The sequence below is a fragment of a genome, unplaced genomic scaffold (assembly GCF_019419815.1).
Source record: "Pyrus x bretschneideri cultivar Hongxiangsu unplaced genomic scaffold, Pyrus_bretschneideri_v1 Contig16, whole genome shotgun sequence".
In the NCBI taxonomy this organism is placed as follows: Eukaryota; Viridiplantae; Streptophyta; class Magnoliopsida; order Rosales; family Rosaceae; genus Pyrus; species Pyrus x bretschneideri.
The window spans coordinates 3980698-3999618 of record NW_025999457.1 but is presented as its reverse complement, the minus strand read 5'-3'; the positions used below and the strand labels follow the sequence as shown (position 1 = coordinate 3999618).

The 18921-nt window shown below is 36.8% G+C and overlaps 1 protein-coding gene and 1 long non-coding RNA gene across 2 annotated transcripts; one reads left to right on the top strand and one right to left on the bottom strand.

The window, feature by feature from the left end:
- Positions 1 to 5727: 5727 nt before the first annotated feature.
- Positions 5728 to 9191, bottom strand: LOC125475808. The gene is made up of 3 exons (XR_007257227.1): positions 8962 to 9191; positions 6756 to 8632; positions 5728 to 6467 (listed from the first exon to the last, which is right to left on the bottom strand). It is a non-coding gene; the product is annotated as an uncharacterized LOC125475808 (long non-coding RNA).
- Positions 9192 to 15206: 6015 nt separating this feature from the next.
- On the top strand, positions 15207 to 18131 carry LOC103964086. Its single transcript, XM_009376973.3, has 2 exons — positions 15207 to 15417; positions 17612 to 18131. Exon 2 carries the CDS (start codon positions 17652 to 17654, stop codon positions 17946 to 17948), a length of 297 nt encoding a protein of 98 aa, XP_009375248.2. The 5' UTR covers positions 15207 to 15417; positions 17612 to 17651; the 3' UTR covers positions 17949 to 18131.
- Positions 18132 to 18921: the final 790 nt, after the last annotated feature.

Below are 18921 nucleotides of genomic sequence, written 5' to 3'. Positions count from 1 at the left end.
CAGAAAGTGTAAAAGGTCGTGGCAAACATACAAAATGGCCATCTCGGGCATACAAAATTCCTTCAATCTATCTCCCGCCTGCTCTGAAGGGCATACATGTTTTGATGTCCTTATGAGAAGGCAGTGTCTCAACATTTCATGATACTGCATAGAATTTACACAAGTCAAAATCTTTGAAGTAAGTTAAATATTGTCTAATCAAAAGACCGATATTCTATGGGAACAAATTAGCACGAATCCAGAATGACAGTGGAAGATCACTTTAAAAGATTATTTACGTCTAATGGCAATCGGGACTGGGGGATATCCTTAGTTTCCTGGACTTGGTGGTAACGATTGAAATGAACGAGACATTATGTAGTCCTATTTCTGATGAGGAGATAAAAGATGCAGTGTTCAACATGGGAGGATTTAAGGCGCCTGGACCTGATGATTTCCAAGGTTTGTTCTTCCAATCCTGTTGGGACATTATTTTGCTAAGGTCAATGGTATTGTTGCCGATTGTCTAGGGGGTGATGGATGTCCCTCTATTATCAACTCCACCAATATTGCTTTGATTCCTAAGGTCCTCATCCCAGAGGGGGTCAATCAGTTCAAGCCAATAAGTCTGTGTAATTATTCTTATAAGGTTCTGTCTAAGATTTTGGCGAATCATTTGAAACCAATGTTGGATAAAATAATTTCGCCAAATCAAGATGTGTTCATACAAGGCCAACAAATACAAGATAATATCATCTTGGCCCATGAAATTTTTCATTTCCTTAAGTTAAGGAAAATGAAGACCCAGTTTGAAATGGGGATCAAACTTGATATGAACAAGGCTTATGATCGGGTTGAATGGGACTTCCTGGAGGCAATTATGGTGCATCTCGGTTTCCAGTGAAGGTGGATTGATATGGCTATGCGGTGCGTAAAAACTGTGGAGTTTTCTATTCTAATCAATGGGAGGTCGGGGAAAGCCTTTAAACCAATAAGGGGCCTTCGTCAGGGGGATCCCATATCCCCCTACTTGTTTCTCATTATCAGTGAGGTTCTTTCCTTGGTAATCAGTAGGGCGGTGCAGCAAGGATATTTGGAAGGCATCAGGATATCTGCTTCCAGACCAGTTCTATCACATATATTGTTTATGGATGATACTCTAATATTTCTTTTGGCTACCAAGCAGAATTGCAGGAATTTATCTTCCCTTCTTCATGTGTATTGTATAGCTTCCGGGCAGCATATGTGCCTTTAGAAATCGGTGGTTTATTTTGGGGTTAATACCCCGGCTCAATTGGCTTCGGAGCTTTGTAACATCTTAGAAATGCCAAAGGTGGATGACCCAGGAAAGTATTTGGGTTTACCAACAATTTGGGGGAGATTGAAGTGGGACACCTTACAGCTTATCAAGGATCGGATATTGGCAACGATTGCAGGTTGGAAGTGGCAGTTTCTTTATCAAGTGAGGAAGGAAGTTCTCATTAAAGCAGTGGTCTAGGCTATTCCTATGTACCCAATGTGCGTCTTCTTACTGTCGGTGAGCTTGTGCAACGAAATTGATGCAGCAGTGGCGAGGTTTTGATGGGCGGGGGCAAACAAAGATCGTGGGATACATTGGGTAAATTGGAATGACTTAGGTCGGACAAAAAAGAAAGGTGGTATAGGTTTTTGTAATCTTATTGATTTTAATATTGCCCTATTAGTGAAGCAATGCTGGCGTTTGATCCATGATCATGACTCCCTGTGGGCTCATGTATTGAAAGAGCATACTTCCCAAATGTTTCTTTCCTAGAGGCTAAGAAGGGCGGAAAGGCCTCTTGGGCATGGGCGAGCCTGTTAGAGGGGAATGATCTCATTCTAAAGGGTGCTAGATGGCAGATTATGGGAAGGCAGAAAGTTCTGTTTTAGGAAGACAATTAGGTCCCGGGCATCTCAGGGGAGCACCCTACCCCTGTTAGTTACTCGGGTATCAATAGGGAGAGCAAGGTTGCGGAGTTCATAGATCCGGTCTCGAGGAAATGGAAATTTGACCTTCTTTCCAACCTTATCTCAGAGAATGAGCATGGTGTCATCTCTTAAATTCATGTGAGGCCGCTTATGAGACCAGATAAACTTGTATGGCCGTTTAAACGAAATGGCTCTTTTTCAGTCAAGTCAGGATATTAGACGTGTCACAATCGTCACCCCACTATGAGTCGTGATCGGTCCTTTCCTTTTCCCGAAGTGTTGATCCTCGGGTTTGGACTTGGATTTGGAGTTGTAAAGCCCTCCCTAAAGATGAGAAATTTTCTTTGGAAGGCTCTCTGGGACACTTACGCCACTAAATTCAATCTTTTTCGATGTAGGTGTGTCGTATCCCCCTCTGCCTCATCTGTGTTGAAAGTGAGGAGACCATTGAGCATATTCTCCTTTTGTGCTCATGGGCTTCCAGGGTGTGGAATAGGGGTCTTTTGTGTATTCAAATTAATCGAAGTTCAATCACTACTCTAACGGATTGGTTGTGTTTGGTTGTCAATCAAAATCTAGGTTGTAAGGATGACCTCGATCGAACTATGGTGTACTTGGTTTTTTCGTGTTAGTTTATCTGGAGGGCCCTTTGTGATGCCGTTTTCAACGGAGTTAATCCATTTCCCTTCAGAACTATTCGGGCTATCACCACTGCCTTGGATTCTTTTAAGTTGGCCTCATCTCATTTGCGTATGTCTCCTGTTATCCAAAGCAGTCTTTCTTGAGGTATGCATCGCCTCGATCTGTGGTCTACTCCCCCAGTTAATTGGGTTAAGGTTAATGTTGATGCTTATTGGAAGAGAGACTCTCACTAAGGTCATATCAGGATTGTGGTTAGAGATTGTTTCTTGAGTTGCACGGCGGTGAGAAGTGTCTGGGTGCATGTGTCTTCAATTGTGATGGCAGAAGCTTTAGCTGCTCTGGAATGATGCTTATTGGCAAAAAGTTTACAAGTGCAGAAGGTGGTAATTGAGTCAGATGCACAAGTTATTATGTGGTCCCTCAATTCTCCTTCTCTGAGTTGTGATTGGGACCTACTCCCAATTCTTAGTTGTGTTTTGGGGGTTGGGAGGAGTTTTCAATCATGCTCCTGGTTGTGGACTCCACAATCAGCAAATATGGCAGTGAATTTTGTTGCAAGGTATATTTCTCTGGACATGTACGACTTCGGCTAGGTTGTAAGACCACCATCTTTGTTAGTAGGCATTTTGAACAAAGACAGTCTTCCATGTCCTCCTTTGTAAAGGTGGGGTGTTCTTTGCACTGATAGGTAGGACGACGCTGGTGCCCGGAGTGGTGGCGTCTATTGGTGTCCTAATTATCCTTGCCTCTATATATCTAATCTTGCGAGGATGCTCTCTGCTTGTTATTTGGCCTTGTGCCTTTCTGTTTTCTATGAAGTAATCCTTTAACAAAAAAAAAAAAAGGATGAATTGGAATAGAATTTGAGATAGATGAGGAAGAGATTGAATTTTGAAAACAACATATTCAATCAATAAGATGTTAAGAGAAATTAATCATTTACAAATTTAATAAAAATTGAAAAGAAAACTAAAATAAGAAACTGACTAGTAATGAACATATATATATATATACCTTCTTCCTTTTACGTCCTCTCCTCCGCCCATATTCTCCCATGCCACTCATTTCTAAAGTAATAACAACTTCCATCTAGTTTTTTCAAGTCTCATTCTCAATTGACTTTTCACTTCCCACTCTCTTCTTATCCCCTTCCTTCTCCCTCTAAAATATAAAAACCCACTCTCAGCTTCTAAGTTGGTAACCATGATAAAATGAAAAACCTAATTGTAAAGAATATATATGCCACTCTATGTATTCATAATGATAGCTGGGAGGTACTTAGATGAGGTTGGACGATGAAGCCTATGTTGGGTGTTCACTTGTTTCACGTGAACATACAAAGAAGATGGTCGGTGGTTACATAAAAGTAAAAGCTAATCAAAACAATGTATGCCCATGCATTAATTACCTTGTCAGTTCACGTGATGGTGGTTATAAAATTGGTTTAGCCATAGACAAAACGGTCACCAGTTTCACATGAAATGGCAGAGAATAGTAGTTACGAAAATCAAATATCTTTCACTTGTTTCACGTGAACATATAGAGAAGGCAGACAATAGTTATGTAAAGTAAATATAACTAAAACAATTTACGACACACATTAAATTTCATGTCTGCTTAAAAAGAAGGTCATGTGGTCGACGTGACCACTTTTAACGGTAGAATGGATGAAAAATATACGGATGGACCAAATTGATTTGTTTCACTCAATCTCATGTGACCAATTTTAACACTAAAATAGACGAAAAATAGACGAATGGACCAAATTAATTTGTGTCAACCAATTTTTAGGACGAGATTGATTGATTTTTAACTTCAACACCAAAATGAAGAGTTAACACTTTTAACGCTAAAATGGATGAAAAGTAGACGGATGAAACAAATTGATTTGTGTTCTTCCTAAAAATGACAAGACCTACGTGGTGCACATGTCAAGCAACTACTAAGGTAACTACGTCCTTCTTGTTAATGCCCAACTCACAAGCGAGCTCAGTTTGGCAAGTAGAATAGATGTGGCAGTGGTGGTATCGTATGCGCTATTGACTTTTGCACTTGGCGACTATGAAGTTCAGACAAGGTTGCTATATTCACTGCGAAATTCAGGATCTTCTGGATCAGGTTTAGCAACTTCAGCTATATTCATGAGAATATAAGTGCACTGATTGGATATTAGGTTGTGCGAGAAAAGATACTCAAAAAAGATGAGTGCCTTCATGGTGAACATGGTTCGGGCATTTAAGTGCCAAACTATGAAGTGCACATGGGAGTAACCGATCATGAACACCTCACTTCGCTGGAGAGCTAATGAATTGACCTCTTAGACAAAAGAATAGAAAACCCTTTGCCGACAGAGACTTAGATAGAGAACCAACCAACTAGAAGCAGTGTTATTAATCTAAACTGAAGATGCTCCTAAATCGCTGATTCTACAGCTTCAGTGTGGTTAATCCAAATTTTTGTGCTTAAAACTGTTGAGCAATTTTGGAAGTTAGCAATATAATTTAACATGGGAGTGCTCTTAACTAAAATTTGGGTGCTGATAAATCACCCTCTGTTTAACTACTGACAAATAATTTACTGGTTTCATAAAGCATGCATAAAATTAGAGAGTCGTTACAATAATATTTATAAAAATCAAAAGCTCATTGAAACAACTTATGATACATGTATTATTTGTTATGTTATTTTTCGTGACGGATTATTTCAAATATATATATATATATATATATTTTTTTAAATAACGAATACATAGACGTATTTAATGAAAAAAGTTAAGCGATAAAACCAATAAAGAGATAAGAGTTAAAATCTAAACTTAGGTGAAAATTCAAAGTACCAATTCTATATTTTAGTATTTAAAAATTGAAGACATGCATGGTATTTGTTATTTTAAATAGGAAGTTACTATTTAACCTGGTTTTATCAAAGGTTGTCTATTGTAAAAAGGGATAAAAGAGGTCAAATTCAATATTAATTTTCTTGTCAGTTCATGTTATGCCCTGATTTAGCCACAAACAAAACATTCACTAATTTCATGTGAAATGGCAAAAAAGAACACACATATATAGCAGTTACGAAATTCAAATATCATTGACTTGTTTCATGTGAACATACAAAGAAGATGGTTACATAAAGTAAAATATAACTGAAACAATTTACGATACATGTACTAAATTTCATGTCCGCTCAAGCGCTCATGTGATGTTGGTAATAATTTAGGGAACAAATTGTTCTTCATTTTTTCAGGGAACAAATATTACACACTCAATGACATAGTTGCAATAATTTTATAGTGATCTTTACAATTACATAATAATCTTAGATGATATCTTTGTAGTCTTACATTAATAATTAATCTCTATGCTAAATCTCGGTGTAGTTCAAGGCTAACCAGTGACAAAGGCTCGATATAGAGCAAAACCAACTAGTCTGCTTAGTGTGCTTTATGGTACCTATACTAACCGACGGTTTATGTATATGTCCAAATACATAAGCTTTGACATCACCTTAAAGCCATCCAAACATCCGGAATTAATTGGAGAGAACTACATAAGATAATATACAAAATAACCATAAAATGAGAGCTAATTTCTCAAATTAGGATGTTTACAAATTAGTTAACTGTATGTTAACATTCCACGGCGAAAGAGCCAATGCCATTGACCTAATCGGAAGAAGCGTAGACAATTATATGCTGCAGGGGATTCGCCACTTTGTTTCCACCGGCATGCTCGAAAAAATCCAGCCGGGGAGTGTAAAAGGCCATGGCAAACGCACAGAATATTTACCTGGCCATCTCTGGTTTAAAGAATCCTTCAAACTATATCCTGCCTACTCCAAAGGAAAGACATGTTTTGATGATCTTATATGAGAAGGCAGTGTCTCAACATTTCCTATTCCTGCAAAGAATTTACACAAGTCAAAATCTTTGAAGAAGGTTAAATATTGTCAAAGCAAGTTAAATGCGTTATACTAATCTTCTTCTACAACAAGCGTTTGAAACATCCTAAAGGGTCAAAATAACCAAAAGACCGATATTTTATGGACAAAGGATGAGTTGAAAAAGAATTTGAGACAGAACAACTAGATTCAATCAATAAGATGTCAAGAGAAATTAGTCATTTGACAAATTTAATAAAAATTGAAATGAAAATTAATCAAGCAACTAACAAGTAATGAATATATACCTTCTTCCTTTACATCCTCTCTTTGGTCCATTTTCTCCCATGCCACTCATTTCTATAGTAAAGTAATAACAAGTTCCATCTAGTTTTTTCAAGTCCCTCTCAATCTCAATTGTACTATTCACTTCCCACTTTCTTCTCCTCCCCTTCTTCTCCCTCTAAAATATAAAAACCCACTCTCAGCTTCTAAGTTGGTAACCATGATCGAATGCGAAAACTAATTGTGAAGAATATATCTATCACTCTATGTATTCATAAAGAAAGGTGGGAGGTGCTTATAGAAAGTTGGACGATAAAACCTATGTTGGGTGTTCACTTGTTTCACGTGAACATACAAAGAAGGTGGTCGATGGTTACTCAAAAGTAAAAGCTAATCAAAACACTGTATGTCCACGTATTAATTACCTTGTCAGTTCACGTGATGGTGGTTATAAAGTTGGTTTAGCCACAGACAAAACATTCACCAGTTTCACATGAAATGGCAGAGAATATCACACATATATATCAACTACAAAATTCAAATATCTTTCACTTGTTTCACGTCAACATACAAAGAAAGTAGACGATTATTACATAAAGTAAAATATAACTGAAACAATTTACGACATACGTATTAAATTTCATGTCCACTAAAGCACCCAAGTGATGTTGGTAATAAAGTTGGGTTAGCCATAGACAAAATGTTCATCAACTTCGCGTGAAATGACTGATGATGTCTCACATGCACATAACCGTTACAAAGTTCAAAGAGAACTATTATTGGCACTCTAAAATTCTAATTGTGCAATCGTTATAAAAGCAATTTTCTTTCTAATTTCAGAAAGTTTAATGTGCACAATTAGTATATTTTTCTAAAAGTCGCTGAACATGTAGGTGAATGGCTAACAGTTGGTCCCTCGGGGCAGAGGGATAATAACTTGGGTTTCAAGCTCAGTCTTTCAATTTATCAACTGTTGGTTATTAATGGTCCAGATCAACCTCTCTCTTTTTTTGGCAATCTTTTGAATTTGATCTAATTGATCAAATATTTTTTTTTTCAAATCCAACTATAAGTCACGGCTCAAATTTAAATCCAAAAACAGTCAAAATAATAAAATAAATTATGTTTTATATTTCCGAAGTTAATGTACATTGTTAAAATATTTAGCCCATTGCCACTCACAATTTGGTCAATTGTTCCTCATTTTTTAGGGAACAAATATTACATACTAAATGACATAATACCAATAATTTTCACTGTGTCTAGAATATAGTGATCTTTACAACTACATAATAATTCAAGATAATATCTTTGTAGTCTTACATTAATAATTAATAACTATGCTAAATGTCGGATATAGCGCAAGGCCAACCAGCTACAAAGGCTCGATGTAGAGCAAACTAACAAATTATAAGGAGACCAGAAGTTTGCTTGATGTGCTTTATGGTACCTATACTAAACAATAGTTTATCTATATGCCAAATACATAAGCTTTGACATCACCTTAAAGCCATCCAAACATCCACAGTTAAATTGGAGAGGACTATATATAAGATAATATACAAAATAATCCATAAAATGAGAGCTAATTGCTCAAATTAGGGTGTTTACATATTAGTTAACTATATGTTAACATTCCAAGGTGACGGAGCCAACGCCATTGACCTAATCAGAAGAAAAGCAGACAATTATGTGCTGCAAGGGATTTGCCACTTTGTTTCCACCGGCTTGCTTGAAAAATCCAACCGGAGAGTGTAAAAGGCCATGGCAAACACATAGAATGTTTACCTTGCCATCTCTGACATAAAGAATCCCTTCAATCTATATCTTGCCTGCTCCGAAGGGAGGAAATGTTTTGATGTCCTTACATGAGAAGGCAGTGTCTCAACATTTTCTTCTCCTGCAAAGAATTTTCCGAGTCAAAATCTTTGAAGAAAGTTAAATATTGTGAAAACAAGTTAAATACTTTATACTAATCTTCTTCTACAATGAGCATTCAAAACATGCTAAAGTGTCAAAATAACCAGAAAACCGATATTCTATGAACAAATGATGAGTTGGAAAATAATTTGAGACAGACAAGGAAGACATTGAATTTTGAAAGCAACACATTCAATCAATAAGATGTTAAGAGAAATTAATCATTTGACAAATTAAATAAAAATTAAAAAGAAAAATAAATTAAGCAACTAACAAGTAATGAATATACACACACACACACACACATACCTTCTTCCATTTACGCCCTCTCCTCAGTCCATTTTCTCCCATGCCACTCATTTCTATAGTAAAGAAATAATAAGCTCCATTTAGTTTTTTTCAAGTCTCTCTCAGTCTCAATTGCAGTATTCACTTCCCACTCTCTTCTTTTTCCCTTCTTCCTCCCTCTAAAATATAAAAATCCACTCTCAACTTCTAAGTTAGTAACCATGATCAAATGAAAAAACTAATTGTGAAGAATTTATCTATCACTTTATGTATTCATAAAGAAAGTTGGGAGGTACTTATAGAAAGTTGGATGATGAAACCTATGCTGGGTGTTAACTTGTTTCACGTGAATATACAAAGAAGGCAGGAGGTGGTTACATAAAACTAATGTATTAATTACCTTTTTAGTTCATGTGATAAGATCATCTAGCTAGAAAAAAAAATTTCTTTATATTTTTAAGGGTTTTTTTTTTTTATCAAAATGATCCCCGAAATTGGTACAACTCCTCATTTGCGTCCTTGAAGTTAAAAATCAATCAATCTTATCCCTAAAATTGGTTGCCGCAAATCAATTTGAATCTTCAATGTAATTTCCATCCATTTTAACGTTAAAAGTGGTCACGTAGGCCCACATGAACACTTTTACGTGACCACTTTTTGAGATATAAAATGTCAAAACACGCCACCCAGCTTATCATTTGACCACTCTATTATTTTGTCATTCACCCCAACCTTTTTTTTTTTGTTGAATTCGACACTCCACCTCTACTTAGGAAAAATCCATCTCTCTCAGTTGCACCAATCTCTCTTTATCCTGTACCAACTAGTTGAGTGATGTTGGAAATTTTGAGTAGAAATTTCATTGTCCCACATTGGCCATTCCCAAAAGGTTTCCTCACTTTATAAGGCTTTTGTCCCTTATAGACAGTGATTTGAGTGATAGGCCTTAGAGAATAAAATTGGGATCACCCTTGGGGTTCGGCTTTGAGGTGTAGTAATTAATATATAATTAATTATCAAAAGATGGGGCTCGGGCTCCAATAATTAGATTAATTAATTATTTTTAATTAATTTCAAATTTAATTAATTATTTATTTTTTACCAACATACTTCATCTGAAAAGATGAGTCTGAAATGTGGTGAAAGAACGCAGAAAACAAACACCCCTCCGAGAAGATATTGAAGGAAGATTTGTGAAAAACATGTTCATTTAAACAACATCAATAGCATGCAATTAACAATTAAAGGCAGAATCATGCTTGTATGCACTTAAAACAAAACATTTACCCATGAAATTCAAAGCCTAGTAGATAGGTGAACCAAGACTCAACTCAAAACAAAGTGAGTTGAGAAATCAATACCTTTGTAGATTCCTCTTTGCATAAGCAAAGGCTAATCACCCAAAGAGAGGGCCTTCATTCCTTGGATCTTAGATCCATGGATTTGGATGGATGAAAAGGTTTCTCCAAATTCCCAAAATTGAGAACCTGTAATGATTCATCACCAAGGCATAATGAAGAAGAAAATGAGTGACCTTGGAGGAGTTTGATTGCTAGATGATCCCTCCAAGGTGGCCGAAATATTTGAGAGAAAGGAGAGCTTGTGTTCTCATCCTTTCCCCAAAAATAACCCTTGGTAAATTTTAGGCTATAAAGTCCTTTATATAGTCCCTTCAAATAAGTGACCTAATGGACCAAAAGCCCTATTCTTTTACACATGGCCGGCCTATAGGTTTATTGGGCTTTCAAGCCCTTTGTTTTATTCAAGTTGTCATACAACTTGAGTTAATGGGCTTGACATTCAAATCCCATTGGGCCTTGCGGCCCAAAACTAACCCGAAGTCTTTAACGAACTTATTCGTTTGATTAATTAACATATTAATTAATCCTAGCCTTAGATAAATAATTAAACCATTTAATTATTCTTACTCATCTCCGTTGTTTCTTCAAACTCTACCTTACTCGGTGAACGATCCATTAGGTTCCTTTTAGCGAGGCAGTGGGCGATTAAAACTCTTTCTAATCGATTGTGAATTGAAACTTACTTTCAATTCTCCCGTTAGTGATAATACACTTTTAGGGCTTCCACAAACCATGGTTGACGCCTAGCAGCATGTCATGGTTACCCAAGCTAATCAGAAGAGGTGGAGAACCTATTCAGTTTAGGATTACAAATGCAATACGGTCTTTCTCTAATACAATACTCTTGACCACATTGTTTGGTTTGATAGTTTATTCATGTCTACTATCCAATGTGAATCTTGTACTTATATGATTACCTTGAATGTGATCTGGAACGCATTCCAACATCTCATTCATACTCTGACCAGAGATTCTAAATCATATCATAGAGTATTCTCCCTCAAACAGTTTGAAGGTTAGAGATCCCTTGTTACGCATTCACTTGCCTCCATGGCTAAGTGGCTTAACCCCAACGATGCCATGGACACCCTCATGATGGAGTGACTTTGACATAACCAAAGATTAAGGACCTAACCACAAGACAACTGTGATGCCTCATGTCAAAAGACTAATTTGCATTATCCCAACCATGAGTTCTCATGTGACATGAATATGAAAACTCTTTGTTGATCGTGTTCAGTGAACTCATTCTCTATTGAGCACCTACGTACTTGTCTTGATGTCACACACACCAATGACTCGAGACTAGTCACTCTCCCTGAGAGAAGACATAGCACGTACTGATCTTAACGGACTGTTAATGCCCAATTGACAATCCTATGATCAGGAACGTTTAGGATGTGTCAACGAAGGAATGGTCTCATGAATCTAACTTCTTTAGATCGCATTCTTCCAATCACATATTCCTTGGACTTATCGTTTAAGCATATAACATTTATATGAGACGGCTCAAACAATAATGTTTGCCCTTAATATTAAACTAGATTAGTTTAACATGTGAAATGTCCATAAAGTATCATCATATGATTGGTTTTAGGGCACATTTCCAACAAATATCTACCAACAGATGCATCCCTTCCTCATACCTGTTGCAAACAAGCATAATCATATTATATATACATCCATCTGCATGACATTTAGAACATAGAAAATATCAAATTCTTCTTCTGCATTCCTAAACTTTCTTACTGAGAGAACCACAAAAAATTCACCAGAAGTTGATTTTTCCGGTGCTGGAATTCTAACTTGATCGTTGAATCCTAGGGAAGCAGACGTCCGTAGAACTACAAGCACTGAGTAGGGAAGAAATTTTTGTTTCAAGGATATTGCGGTACACAAGCCTTGATCTTCAAGTTGTTTATTTTTATATTTTTGTTTTGTTCATACTCTATTTATTTTTTTATTCACATTTATTATTTATATATATAATTTTATCACAGATTGTTGACATATATCCAACAAGTGGAAACAAATTATTTTTAGGGTCACTATAAATACAAACCCACAACGATTTAGCCATACTACCTAGACGAATTGAAGGGCAAAAAGAGAAATTTGAGGTTTGAAAAAAGCATACAATTTGGAAATCATGAGGGTGACGTTTGGAGGTAAAATTAGCGTAAAGAGAAGATGAGGAGAAACACAGTTAAGGAGGTCATGGTTGTATAGGCGAAAGCTCCTTACACCCATCTTCTTCTCTTCAACTTCAATTCCCATTGATTTGGTGCAGAATGTCTTGATTTAGTGCATGATCAAGAAAGGTAAAGGTAGAAAACTAAAAACTACAAGTCCAAAGTAAGCTATCTCTTGCTCCGTGAGCTTCAAAACCTATATCCAGAAGAAACCCAACCCCAATTTCAAAGTTTCAACCATTGCCCCTTGCTCTTGCTTAGGGTGGGCGGTAACCCACTACTCCTTCCTTTTTTCCTCTTCATTTCCTCTCATCTCCTCTTCTTTGCCCTATCCTTCTTTTCCTCCATTCTCATCTCCTCTACCCATTCCTCCTCCCTGCATCCCACCTCATTTTCCTTCCTATTTTCCAGTCTTCTCCTTCGTTTTTATTATCGGTTCTCCCTTAGTTTTATCTCAGTTTTCTTTGAACTGAGTTTCAACTCTCCCCTGAGCTTGTCTCATATTTGGACTTCGTGCCCCATATCCAGTCTTTTTCGCCTACTTTTACTGCTTTCTGTCTTTTAATTTTTCTTCCTCCCTCATCATTTTATGTTTGGATCAGCAGTACTCCAAACAAAATTGGATACTAGATCCACTTCCCTCATGTACTCATCTCCCTAACCAGCATGTCGAATCCCCATTGAGGCCAAGAGTTCTATGTCCTCTGCCACAGTAAGGGTATTTTACATACCTCTTTAGTCTCACTCTCTACCCATAAGATACTTTATTTGTATATATTTGCAAGGGTTCACGAAGAGGACTTGGATTTGGTGTCTACTTTCTCAATTCAGAATTTGGCTTCCTCTAAGGATGTGACAATAGCAACAATCTGGTTTATGCTACTTAAGATTATGGTTTTTTGTTGTTTGTTTTTGCAACCTTCGAGCCTAAACTTATGTGGGCCTCCCGTTGTATCTTGGGTTGCAGCTCTCATTTTTCTTGGGCCTTTTACTTTATTGGTTGTTGTTTACTAGGCTCTTTTTAGGCCTTGTACTAGTTTTAATGTAATGGATGTTTTCTTGCTTGGTCAAAAAAGAAAAAATGAGAGATTGTCAAAGGTGGGGCCAGCTAACGGTGATTGGGTTAGGCAGGGTAAAGATTTATTTCGTTGGCTTTTTTCTTTCTTGTTTTCTTTTTTACTTTTGCCCTTAAAAAGTGATTATGTGGCCAATGTGACCACTTGTAATGCTAAAATGGACAAAAAATAGACGGATGGACCAAATTGATTTGTGTCAACCAACTTCCAGGATGAGATTAATTGATTTTTAACTTCAGGACCAAGATGTGTGTTGGTCCTAAAAATTTCAAGACCTACATGGCGCGCAAGCCCAACAACTACATCTTTCTTGTTAACATGGGCATGCCAACTCACAATTGAGCTCTGTTGGGTGAGTCGAATAGATGTTGTGGTGGTGGTGGTCAAATGCACTGCTAACTTCTGCACTCAAGCGACTATGGCCTAGGTAGGAACACCTCTCAACCTAGGGTTCTAGAACTTGAAGACAAGGTCGCTTAATTTATTGCAAAGTTCAGGATCTTCTACACTAGGTTCGACAACTTCAACTGCATTCGTGAGAATATAAATGCACTGAATCAATGTGAGGTTGTACGAGAAAATATACTCAAAGAGATGAATGTCTTTATGATAAACGTGGTTTAGGCATTTGAGTGTTGAACTATAAAGTGCACTTGTGAGTAATTGATCATAGAAAACCTCACTTAGTTAGGTAGCTAATGAAGTGACCTCTTTATGAAAGAATTGAAAACCTTTTGCTAGGCGAGAATTGGATGGATAACCTACCAACCAGAAGTAGTGTTGTTAATCCAAAATAAAGATGTCATTGGTTGTCAATGGAGTGCTATTTATCCAAACTAAAGATGTGTTGATGAGGGGGTTAGGATAATTAGTATTTTTTCAGGGTAGTGAGAAGGGTTTCACATAGAGTGTGTTTTTCTGCTTTCATCATTTTGAGTTGTTTGTTGAGTTGAAGAGATTATCTACGTTGCAAAACCTCATATTTATAAAGGTGAATTTCATGATGGCCAAGTCTACCGAGTTACAAAATTCTAATAAAATTCCAAGTCCTCAACATATTCTCTAAATAGACTCGGAATTAATCTCAGTAAAAACTATATCACCACCAAGTCTCATTGTCTTTGACTAGGACTCTGAAACTAGATTGATATGCGAATGATTCAACCTTTATCTGAAAACCAAATTGATCCTTAGTATTTTGCTCATCTAACATCCTAGAGTATATGGGTTGAACAAGTGCAAAAGCAAGTGGAAATTCGATTTGCATGTCTACAACAGGTCCAAACAAGTTAAGTAAACCAATTTCCAGGATAAGACTGATTGATTTTTAATTTCATGATCAAAATGAGAAGTTATGCTAATTTTAAAAAACATTAATCATAAAACCCAAATCAAATGGGATATTTTGGATATATGTACATACCCTAGCTAGTCTCGTTTATAGTATTCAAAGTTCTTTCTTTCTTTTTTTTTTTTTTTGAACAAACAATATTATTTACAAAAGGAATGAGATATATGTACATGCCCTAACTAGTCTCGTTTATAGATTTAATTTTCTTTTGATAAGAATCGAATTTAAACCTAAAGACTAAGTGACAGTTGTACATAATTCGCTACAAGCCCAACTGTCTATGGAGATATTTGGGGTGGGACAATGACACCACTAGGCTGACCCTCCCCAAAGAAGTCACGAAATTTCCCAGAATTGTAGAATGTTATGATCCTCTCTCTTCCCTTTACCAATTACCGCGCATAAATACAATATAGTCTCCACTCTCTCGCAGAAAGAATCAACGCCACCAGCCACCACTGCCCTTGGCATTGCACATCAAACTCAGAACACAGAAGGTATGTATGTCTCTCAGATCTCAGATCCTGTCTTTTACTTCAATTTATGTTTTTTATTAGATCTTGCAGAATCGTTTTTTCTTATTTGCATGTGTTGATATTTTTCTGTATTGGTTGTCTATTTCGTTTTTGGTTTACTGTGTTCTGGGTTTTTATCAATTGAATTGCTCTAACTCCCTACTTCTTAGAATCCATTTTGTTCAATTGCCTGTGGTGGGTTTCTTTGGTTGTTCTTTGAAGGGTTTTTTTCCCAACAAGATCTGGGGGTAACAAATTTTTTGATGCCAGGAGGATTGTGGGGTTGGGTTCAAATGCTGTGTTTAATTTGCAGCTGTTTTTCATTTTTCATTTTCTTCATTTGATTAGAATCCTATCTGCATTCAATTTTCGAGGGTAGGAAGTAGAAGTCTAATGTACTTAGTATTCAGAAGGTGTCTTACTGTGCCTGTAGAATCGGCTATTTGAGGTTAGAAGCTATCCGAAGGTGTAAGGGTATAAGTGAATGAAGCCTTCTTTCAAGGTGAGAAACCTTTGTAATGTTTTAGGTGTACAAATTTCGTAATGGATTAAAAAATGAAAAGAAGAATTTGACCATATAATTATTTGGTGGGAGTTAGACGTCCTTAGAGCTATACAAAAATCTCGAACTAGTTATGAATACGCGTTAAGAAATATTGGACATAAATTGAAACACTACAACACAACAACAACAACCAAGCCTTATCCCACTAAGTGGGGTTGGCTGTATGAATCCTAGAACGCCATTGTGCTGTATTTTGCCCCAAGGAGGGATGAAACACTAGAACACAACTAACATAAATAATGGCTATGAATTCTAGTGCTCCATACCATCATATCCTAACTCATAATTTTGTGAGAGTTGCATTATCATATGTTTCTTAATTACCTTTAACCATATTATTTTGATTTTCCTCTTTCCCTGGCACCAAATTATTGGTTAAGTCACTTTGATGCATCTATTGGGGCACTTATTGATCTTTGTTAAGCATGTCAAAACCACCGTGATAAGTTCTCTCTCATTTTGTGTTCAATTGGTGCTATTTTAATTTTTTTCTCTATGATCATTCAAATTGTTTCCCTGTCTCCAGACACGTCCATTTGAAGATCCTACTTCTGGCAGTGTCACATTTCGTTTCAGGGTATTGATATCGGCCCTCCAAAAATCACTCAAACACAAAACACACCCTATTTACTACACCCTAGACCAAAAAGGAATATATGGATCATCATATATCAGTTTCCTTAAGAATACCTTATGACTAGAAGTTTCTATCATCTCAAGCTCATGGCAATCATAGGCGACACCAACCTTGTGTCATCCTGCATCTTAATCTCACAGTTGTCTGATACTATTAATCGAGTTCCTTCATGTGACATTTAAAATTTTCACCTACGAATGCGCGTGTTTGGAACTTGACCAGGTTATTTTCAAAATCCAAGTGTTTGGGTGTATTTTTCCAACCTTTTAAGCAAAAGTGATAACCTCTTGCTCAGCAGTTAGCATTGCTACAAACGATGAGTTCAATACCTTGTCCCTTTGTGTGGCTTACCTCAAACATCGTTGTATCAAAAAGCACTACTACCAATGATAAGAACTGGTTATGTACTCCATTTAATAATAATATTCCAAGTCCTTGATTAACCTTAGCTGAGGTCTGACAACATTATGGATTATGTATTTTTAGTTACCGACTGATCATACAAATGTACTTGACCAAACCTTCAGAGAAACAGTTCTTAATTTTGTCATGAGTGCTCACACATAAAGAAGAAGCATTGTGCTGAATCAGTGCGCAGTTTTTCACACTCTATTCTACATTGCTTATTCGGTACTTTGTGGTTGTGTTTTCTTATCATAATTATTACAACATGAGAACAATACTCACTCTTCAAAAGTCGAGAATACCGCTTTGATCTCTTATACAACATTGGCATAGTGTGCAAGTCCCCAGTTTCTATTGCTTCGATTACCTGGTCTGTTGCATTCCTTGGATACAGAATTTACTTGTTCTCAATGACTACAAAAAGTCTTATAATTGAAAAAACAATTTCCACCTTTCTGTTCTTCGTTTTTGCTTCCATCTATATTCTTCTCTTTAAGTGGTGTGCAATTTATTAATCTATCCTCTAGAATATGATAAATTTATGGTTCTATCTTTGATGTAAATTGCAGATTTTAACTCTGCAGTCGGTGTCAGCTTGCAAGTCTAAGTATGAGCTTGGCATGCCTTGTGTGCAGCGCAGAAAGTCCATCACACTCTTTTAGGAGTTGCTCTGTATCAAGCACAGAAAACGATGGAAGATGTTCTGCTATTGCCAACTGCTTAACACGGAGGCCATCTCTTCCGCTGCCAACACATTCCAACATTGCATCATCCAAAGTAACCCCGCAACCAACTCTTTCAAATGGTGGTTCCATACCAGGTACCCCAAGGCTAGTGCGAAGCCGGGCTGTGAGAAGGGATATCGTGAGAGACTGGAACTTTGACGAGGCTGTGATGGGGCGTTAGAGTTTTTCAGTTTGACTGGAGAGTAGAAGGCTCTTACCATGGTATAGTTGTGGGAGCCAATAATGCAGTCTATTTTTGTTAGTTATGGCTACATTGAACTCACTTTTCCCTCTGGGAGAGTTTGTGCATTTGTAACCATCCCAGAAAATCATTGCGTTTGTTTATAATTTGACCCTTTTCGTACTCTTTTTGCAGTTCAGTCGTATTGAAAACCATTTAATTATGAAACCATAATCAAACATACTAACAAATGATGTGTTTTCGACTTCCAAAAGAAACCTGGAAGAATTTAAGTACCAATAGTTCGGACATGCTGCTGGTCTCAAAAACTAAGATCCACTGGTTAAAATGTGTCTGGATTATCTGATACTCCGCAGCACTACAGATCTTTTGCCTTTTTATCAAGGATGAATTCCTCGTTATACGGAAGAATCCCTCCCATTCCACGCTATGAAAACAACTGAAAACATGTCTCAAGAGATTTTGGGGAAAAGGAGTGATGATGAAGGGCAATGGGAGAGAATGAAAACAAAATATTGAGAGTGAAAGCAACTGAAAATCAGGGGTGGCCCAACAGGATTTTAGACCTGTGGATTCGGACCATGGTACTCGGCTCGATGTAAAACCATTTGGTTCTTACTTTTAATTTTTAAAAGGTCCAAATGGGATCCGGCTTGTGTAAAAATGAGTTCAAAGCGAGTCCATATTTTTTATGTGTCGGTAATCTGACCTAAACTGTTAAGAATTGTCTTAACACTTGTCAGGTTTCTTTGTGGTCCACATGAAACGCATGATCCATGATTTTATGTCCCTCTAACCCTGAAAATAAGTAAAACAACAATTGTTGTTATTTGTTTTGTTAGATGTAATCCTTCCTGAAAGAAACGGATAGAGATTGTTTAATATTGTTGTTTTGTTACGTGACCTAAGATTGGAAAAGGATCCGTTAATCCATAGGAATCAGGACCGTATC

What these genes read in the sequence shown, in the direction of transcription:
- LOC103964086 (XM_009376973.3), top strand. Translation starts at nt 17,652, where the DNA reads ATGAGCTTGGCATGCCTTGTGTGCAGCGCAGAAAGTCCATCACACTCT.